Genomic DNA, 8,687 nt, shown 5'->3' on the forward strand with positions numbered 1-8,687 from the left:
ATAAACTTCCATTGATTTATTTAATATCAAAGAACATGTTCAAATTAATTCAATGCACATTTCACGATTTCTAATTAACATAATCTAGGGGTCTAGGTCTAACAACACTAAGGAATCTTACCTGGTTTTTCAAACCCTCTGAATGAGAGGTATAGCACAAAAACAGTCAATTGGTTAATGCACTTCATGACGAAGAATGGCTTTTCACCAAACAATAAAATTAAAAACGAATTCAATTCAAGAAAGATCCGTCTCAGCAGCTGGTCCTCACCGTCATAGCAGTCTTGCGCTGCCGGACTTCTGCCGTGGCTCTAATGCAAGAGTGTACTCGGACGATTAAATAACGGGGACCGTGTGGCGCGGCGAAAGACCTACAATAACATGACGTTAAGAAGATAAACACCTTCAATGAAACTACGTAAGGAAAATCTACAATTTCTTAAGGTCTTGAGTTGACCTTAGAAACCCAGCAAGTCGATATGTGTGAGTTATTTTAACTATAATTCACACGAGTTTCAGGGATGAAAATTCATCGCGATACGTAAATACCCGATAACATAACGGTAGTCTACTTAACAGACGTCCTTGTAATAATTTTATATTTGGGTAATATTAACCAAAAATAATAGTTTGTAAATAGTAGCAACCTAATTTCCCTTTTTATTCGGAGCAAAGGAAAAGGAGCTCCATTTAAATTTATTTTCGTTTTGTCTAAACAATATGTTACCGGAAATTAAGAGACTTATCTAATCTTTCTGTGTTTCATGAGTTTTCGTTTCATCGTACGTAGACTACGCCCACAAGATTATAATACACGGCCAAATTAGTATGGATATATCGCATTAATCAATTATTTTTTCAATTTTTGTTGGCTGCATCGTAATTATTTTCACATGAATTCCATCACTAATAACCTAAATATAATGCGTTTGGCTGTCTGGGTTGTTTTTACCTTGATATATCACTCTCATCCCCGCAATTATAATAAAGCGGCTCTTGAAATTTCGAAGCGCCCGCTCGTGCGTTTACACTGACGTGGCATAACCAATGCTTGCCACAATGCAATGCATAGAATCGATTAAGTTGGAGAAGGAAATAATAATTGATATTCAATATTTTGTCTTGAAGTAAAGATATTTAACAGGAAACAAATGAAATATAATAATAAGGTTAGAGGATTGGATTATATCATGCTCGAATAGCAGTGGCGCATACGCAGGATTTTTTCAAGGGGGTGTTTTAAAATTACCCATGCAGCGAGGTATATAGCAAAGCAACCGTATTACAGGAGAGGGTGTGGGAGGGGTTATTCCATCCAACGTCGTGACTTTTGTTATCCAAGCTTAAAAAAAGAGTGGGGTTTTCCTGCATTTCAAGGTTTCACGTTTCTAAATTCACATGTGAGTAAACTGTGAGGTACCTATTGAAAATTAAGCGGTGCTTGTAGGTTCCTGATAAAGGTAAAAGCAGTAGAGAAAGACGTAATGTAGAGGGGGGATTTAAAACACAGGGATTGAATCAATTTGTATACAAAATACATTAATACCATTACCCAGGGGCGGCGGAGCGTGGACTTCCAAAGTGGTGGGGGTGGGGGGGGGGGGCACCAACAACAAAAAAGGCACTTTCTGGAGAAATAATGAGCACCTATACAGAGGGAAATCTCAAAGCGGAAAAAATATTAAACATTGGTATATACCCCTACATTGTGATTATAATTTTTCTTTAGGATATGTGAGGAAAATGCTCTAAGTAGCTTGAAATTAATTAATGATGAGAGGAAAAGGGGACACTTATCAAAAGGGATAAGACACTTATTAGAAAAGAAAAGAAGCACGTGTCAAAGTACACAGGGTAATTTTAAGGGTTGAAAATGGGGCACTTCTTACAAAAAAAGAGGTCCCTACGCAAAAGGGCACTTATGAGAATTGGAAATGGATATTTGTCGAAGAATCAAAAGGGGCAACCATCAGACTTTGATGGGGGCTTTTATAGGAGGCAAAAAGAGGCATTTATGAAAAGGGAATATGTCCATTATTAGAAAGGAAAAGGGGCACGTATCATTGTTAAAAGGGACACGTATCAGAGGTGAAAAGGGGCACTTATCGCATTGAAAAGGGGCATTAACCTGATATGAAAAGGAGCACTTATGGGAATGAAAAGGGGGCACTTATGATAACGGAAAGTGTGCATTAGTTGAAATAGTTTAATAGGGGCAATTATTGGAGGTAAAAGGGGGCTTTTATGAGAAGGTGGAAGTGGCTCTTATTAAATAGAAAAAGATGCACATGTTCAAATAAACGGGGCACTTATCAGAGATAAAAAGGGGTATTTATGAAAAGGGGGAGGGTCACTTATACAAAGGAAAAGGGGCACGTGTCAAAATAAAAGGGGCAGTTATTAGAGGTGAAAAAAGGGGCACTCATCGAGATGAAACGAGCACTTATCAGGAGGGTGAGGGGCACTTGTCAAAGTAAAAAAGTATTAAGTCTCAGATTTGAATTGGGGCAATTATTAGATTTTTGTTGTTGAAAGACATACTGAGAACGTATTTATGAATTACATGTATATGTATGCTTTATGTGTTTTCACTAGATTTCACTAGAATTAAGTTGATATTATCACGCATTTTTAAAATTACAATATTTAACATTTAGGCAGGATTTGTTTGTAGAATGTTTAATGTAATATTCATGTTTCTTGGTGATACAATAAATTACTTTGAGGCAGGCGCGTACGCAGGGGGGGGGGTTAACCCCCCCTTGAGTTTTTATTATGTGTGTATATTTGAGCAAACCCCCTCCCCCTTTTGTGGATTTTTAAAAAATTATGCCAATGGCTGACCTAAAAAAACTGAACTTACCCCCCCCCCCCCCCGCCTACGGAGCAAAATGTCAAATTTTCAAATTTCGAGACCAAAAAAAAATAAAAAAATTATGCCAATGGCTGACCTAAAAAAAAATCCTCTTATCCCTCCCCCCCCCCCCCCCCCCGCTTATTCAGCGGCTGGCTGAGTCGTTGCGAAATTATTGGCCCGATTTCAAAATTTTAATACCTCCCCCTTGAAAAAATCCTGCGTACGCCACTGCTTTAAGGTATAAAGTTAGAGTTAAAGATCTATTTATCCCCCTCCCCCTTTCTCTCTCTCTCTCTCTCTCTCTCTCTCTCTCTCTCTCTCCCTTTCTCTCTCTCTCTCTCTCTCTCTCTTTCTATATCATACTGGAGTGAATAGAAATAGATCTCAAAGCTGGAATCAAAGTGCAATCAGGAATTATTTGATTTTACACATTGTCTTCTAGTCAGGTCAGAAGATCTTTAAAAAAAATTGGAATGATGAGTTGTAATTGTCAACTGAGATCGCAAAAATCTTCAAAGAATCGGAAGGATTAAACAACGGCAAGACACTAGCTTAACAATTATTATTGTTAATAATTTGACAATTTTATATCGTAGACAAATCTCTTTTTAGTTTGTAGATAACGAGACGCTGATTTTGTTTCTCTCAGAAAAGAAAAGCTATAAAATACGATCGAAAAGACCTCCGAAAATTAAACCCCTTGCAATTTCAAGGCCCTTCTCGTCACCCATTGAAATATGATTACATTAGTGACATGTATTATTCTAAAGTACATGATTTCTAAGATACTGTATTGAGGTGTCTTGACTTGATTTCTCCAAAGATTTCTACCAGGTCTTTGCGTTACTGTTGTGAATATTAGGTTAACTTTACTAATATTAGTTTGACGGGGCACTTGTCTGGTATATGAAAAAGGAAACTACTTTAGAAAGGACAAAAATGACGAGGCCCATTTGCGAAGTGTAAGTTTTTTTTTTTTTCTTCCTGAGACGAGACTCCAGAGTCCAGAGAAGGGGCGGGCGTAATACTGCTGCACTCAGTGGGACTCAGTGTAAGATATTTACGCCCATTGCCCATCAAAGAGTGCATAGTCATGACAATGTCAAGCTGCGACCTATATTATGACGGTCCTAAGTAAATTAATATAATCAATCTTATCGGTGTTTGCTCAAATTTTGGTTGGCCTTATTTGATTTTTAAACAAATTCTTAGTCATAGAGTGGCAAGATCTCAGGAAAGTTTGGTGAACTTTGCTTTATAGAAGTGTTGAGAAGGCATATATGTTTGGAATCACCACGTTATATACAGTGTAGATCGTTGTTGCTAAGTATACAAGCTTCTGACAAGCTTTTGCATCACGAAGAGCACTGAACAACAAAAAAATAGCCTAGCAGAAAGGTAATTATAATATGTCCGACCAACTTATTGGCAATTTTATTCCCGAATAAGGCGATCTTTTGTCAAATCATGATGATGTTTTTACTTCGTTGAGAAAAAAAATGCGCAAGTTAGCCTATTATAACCCGCGATTAGTCGAACAATACTACTTTTCTTTTGGCCAATGATTTACCCAACATTTATATATATATTTTTGGTTTAGATTGACTCAAGATATCACCAACATGTCCACCAATGGATCACCGGCGGTGAATGATGACGGCAACCACAGGAACCCTCGCGTGATCATGTGGTGCGTGCCGCGGTCCGTATCGACGGCAATGACGAAATGTATGAGCTTCGTCGATGGCGCCGAAGTCTGGCTCGAGCCGTATGTCATCAGTAAGGCCGCCGACGATACCCATCACATATACCACCCCGAGAGCAGCTTCCCTTTGGAGCTGGAGGGCAACGAGGACGTGTTTAGAGAAACTGCGATAAACTTGACAATTGGAGGGGATAATTTCGATCGCGATCATCTCGACTTGTTATCGTAAGGAATATAACAAAATGATCCTTTTATATGATTTTTAAATAATTCATGGGGGGGCGGCATGACTCAGCATAGAGGAGCAGTGGTCTCGTCGTAACCGGGAGGCCCTAGTTGGTTCGAAACCAATTCGATTCAGTGATGCTCTTTGATAAGGCATTAATCCCGAGGTGTCGTGGTTTATAGTGGTTCATTCATTTGACTCCCAATTCAAGTCCTGAGGGTTCGAATCCCAAAGCACTAATGTCTTTACATTCAAAATTCCAAATTCAAATTGTAAATGGGTACCTGGCAATTGATTTATTTTATTTATTTATTTCTGATCTTTTGACAGGGTAGCCCATTCACCAGCAAGTAGTGGTCTTCCATGGGGCCCTGAATGAACATATTTACATCGTTTATAACATTTATACAGAACAGTTACAAAAATAATACTCGTTTGCAAAATAAACATATATCATAAACCTAGTAAACAGTAATGTCAATAGGAAAATATTAATTTAGTCGCAATTATGTGAATAAGTCATGTAAATATTACAAAACATGCACGTAGTGTATATACGGCTGGGCCATTCACAAATTACAACTTTGTTTAAACAATCTCTTAAATAAATTGACAGAGGAAGCCGTTCTCAATGAATTATCTAGCTTATTCCATTCAAATATGGAAGAAACAATTGGGCTACACTTATAACAATCAGTGTGAAATCTAGGCACACGTAAACATCCACTGTCTATTTGCCTTGTATGATGCTCATGTACATCATTAGGATTGATTAAGCCTACCTGAAGGTAAGAAGGTGCTAAGTTATGAACGCATTTATATATCATCATAACACGACTTAACTCAAACCGCTTGTCTAGTGTCATCCATTTAAGACTTGTGAACAAATCTGCCGACGGTGTGTCATATGTCTTGTTCAATATTATTCTTGCGGCCCTCTTTTGAATTTTTTGCAGCTTAGTTGTATGAGAATGAAATCGGTTCGACCATACAACAGAGCAGTAATCTAATCGTGGCAACACTAGACTGTTATAAAGTAACTTTAAGGATTTTTGAGGCAAAAAACTCTTTGCTCTCTTTATCATGCTAATGTTTTTCTGGGTAAGTTTACTGACGTTTTCGATTTGTTTAGACCATTTCAATTCTTCATCTATAAAAAGTCCTAAGCATTTGGTGAATTGAACTCTTTTGATGGAGTAATAATAATTGCAGAGCCCTCAACTTAAATGCTGATGAGGCTTAATCCCTGGGTAAACCAAATCATTATTATTATAATTATTATTATTATCATTATTATTATAACAAAGTTCTGTTTGTTTAAAGTAGTGCTTGCATTTCCAAAACTTGATTAAACGAATTCGCTTTCACTGGCTGCCTGCCGTATCAACAAACGAAATTAACAAAAGACCTAACTCCGTTTCGTTGACAATCAACCGTAGACGAAATACTTCATGTATGGCTGATTGTCAACGAAACGGAGGTAAGTCTTTTGTCAATTCTTCCTTTTGCTACGGCAGGCAGCCTGCAGTGAAAACGAATTTGTTTCCTAAAATTACGAAACGTAAGGCTACTTCAAACAAACAGAACTTTGTCATTCCTAGCTCATTTTTCCTGATTGAGGAGTCATATGAAATGGCAGAAACCCAACTTTCTAGAAATATGATTTTCTCTTTGAAATTCAGATACCGGCCGCCAAATGACTTTTCGGTTCCCTCTCTTCAAATTGATTTAAATTACTCACGCGTGAAATATGCATCATAATGAGTTGCATTAATGAAAGAGGAGGATCTACGCTTTCCAAATATGTGTCATTTATTAATTATAAATGTGATTAAGTTATGATAAAACATCGATAATTCTCGGTTTCGTTTTTTTCTGGGACGCACTGTATTTCTAAATTATTCAACTAATGCCCTAATACAACCAGTCCACATTTTATTCTTGAGTTACAAAAAAAATATGTAGACTAAATTGAAGCACAAAAAAAGGATGTTATTCGTGAATGCCATATTATTCACCTCTGTTTTACACAATTAGTTTGGCGGAATAATCATTTCCAAGTTTGTTAGTCTGATCCTAATTTATATTGAATCGGATATTTTTATTCTCCTGATTATCTTTCTCTTTCCTGTCATATAGGCCGGTTACACTGAAACGCTTATTCGACAATTTGGACCCCGCTAAAAAATTTGTCTTTATCAAAGACATGGCGATTGGGATGCCACCGAGTCGCTATCCGTACCTACCCGACCGATCAAGTGGTATCAAGCACTTCTTCCTCATCAGACATCCCGTCAAAGTTTACAAGTCGTTGCGCGAAGGTCTGCTCAATTTCCTTCTAACCGCTGATCCTGCGACTCTTAAGGGTATGAAAATTCCCGATAGGAAGTCTTTCCATGTCATCAAGGACTTGCCTCCGCCGCGGGAAGGAACGCCGTACAACTACCAGGCCATTCACGAGCTCTGGAGCTACATCAGGAAGAGGGTGGATAAGGACCCGGTGATTGTAGACATCGATGAGGTCCTGGAGAACCCGTCGGCGATGCTGCCGCGGTTGTGCGACGCACTGGAGATCCCGTACTCCGAGAGTCTACTGTCATGGGACGCGTCGTCCGACGTCGTCCTGAATTGGAAGAGCTCGTGTGCGAACGTCCGTGATTCTCCCAGGTACGCCATGTGGTTCGCCAATGCCTTCAAGAGCTCCTGTTTCAAGGCGTCGTCGACCTCGGCATCACTCGATGACGCCACGGATGATATCAAAGAGATTGTCGAAAAAGAAATGCCTTTCTATGAGGAGATGTATGATTTAAGATTAACCATTTAACGACGTTTTCCAATGGTATCCCTGGGTTATCCCCCGGGGTATCATATAGCTTGCAAGACCTATGTCTTGGTTGGTAAAGTGTGGGTCAGGAAAACTACACCACCTAGATCCGACCCGGATATCTATCTCGGATAACTACCTCCCATATATTCAGGTGGCTTAGTGAAATTATCGTTACTTGCCGGATAAAAGCACCATTTTTGATACAGGGCTCCCTTAGGACCTACTAAACGATATTAGGCTAGAAGCCCCCGGCAACAAATTCAATTTTAGGGTGTGGGGGCGGGGGCGTCTTTTGGAGCCCCCAAATAGTTTTATAACATCGATTTGTTGTTGTGCAAATACCATTTTTGATACAGGGCTCCCTTAGGACCTACTAAACGATATTAGGCTAGGAGCCCCCGGCAACAAATTCAATTTAAGGGTGTGGGGGCGGGGGCGTCTTTTGGAGCCCCCAAATAATTTTATAACATCGATTTGTTATTGTACAAATGCCATTTTTGGTACAGGGCTTCCTTAGGACCTACTGAACGATATTAGGGTAGGAGCCCCCGGCAAGAATATCATATAAAGGTGTAGGGCGGGGGCGTCGCTTCGTAGCCCCTAAATAATTTAGAAGGTAATAATTATAACATGTATATGTTGTTGTACAAATGCCATTTTTGGTACAGGGCTTCCTTAGGACCTACTAAACGATATTAGGGTAGGAGCCCCCGGCAACATATCATATAAGGATGTGGGAAAGTTGCGTCGCCTCGTAGTCCACAAATAATTTGTAACGTAATAAAACATTGATTTGTTGTTGTACAAATGCCATTTTTGGTACAGGGCTTCATTAGGACCTGCTGAATGATGGTAGGGTAGGAGCCCCGGTATACATATTCATATATGGGTGATTGGGGTCCCATGGCGTTTGTACAACAACAAATCAATGTTATATTACCTAATTACAAAATATCCTTTTACGTGTCGCAACTATCTCTCTTAATATGCTATAAGATATATTATCTCCCTCTGTAGACCTGAGAACAACAGAGTTATCATTCTGTACAAAGTTCTCGTAGGGATTGGTCGT

At 39.0% G+C, this 8,687-nt stretch overlaps 2 protein-coding genes across 3 annotated transcripts in view; one reads left to right on the forward strand and one right to left on the reverse strand.

The window, feature by feature from the left end:
* LOC577484 (protein sel-1 homolog 1) overlaps window positions 1–568 on the reverse strand; it is a 38,468-nt gene extending 37,900 nt beyond the window's left edge. For both annotated transcript variants that reach the window (XM_003727108.3, XM_030998371.1), the window contains exon 1: window positions 122–568. In XM_003727108.3, coding sequence (XP_003727156.2) covers window positions 122–188 — 67 coding nt within the window. In that variant the 5' untranslated portion in view covers window positions 189–568. The remainder of the gene's footprint in view (window positions 1–121) is intronic.
* A 3,611-nt stretch (window positions 569–4,179) lies between these two features.
* LOC105446448 lies at window positions 4,180–7,895 on the forward strand. Its single transcript, XM_011683332.2, has 3 exons — window positions 4,180–4,255; window positions 4,458–4,787; window positions 6,928–7,895. Exons 2-3 carry the CDS (start codon window positions 4,480–4,482, stop codon window positions 7,610–7,612), a joined length of 993 nt encoding a protein of 330 aa, XP_011681634.2. The 5' UTR covers window positions 4,180–4,255; window positions 4,458–4,479; the 3' UTR covers window positions 7,613–7,895.
* Window positions 7,896–8,687: the final 792 nt, after the last annotated feature.

The sequence above is a fragment of the Strongylocentrotus purpuratus genome, unplaced genomic scaffold, assembly GCF_000002235.5.
Source record: "Strongylocentrotus purpuratus isolate Spur 01 unplaced genomic scaffold, Spur_5.0 spur5_scaffold_5, whole genome shotgun sequence".
Lineage (NCBI taxonomy): Eukaryota > Metazoa > Echinodermata > Echinoidea > Camarodonta > Strongylocentrotidae > Strongylocentrotus > Strongylocentrotus purpuratus.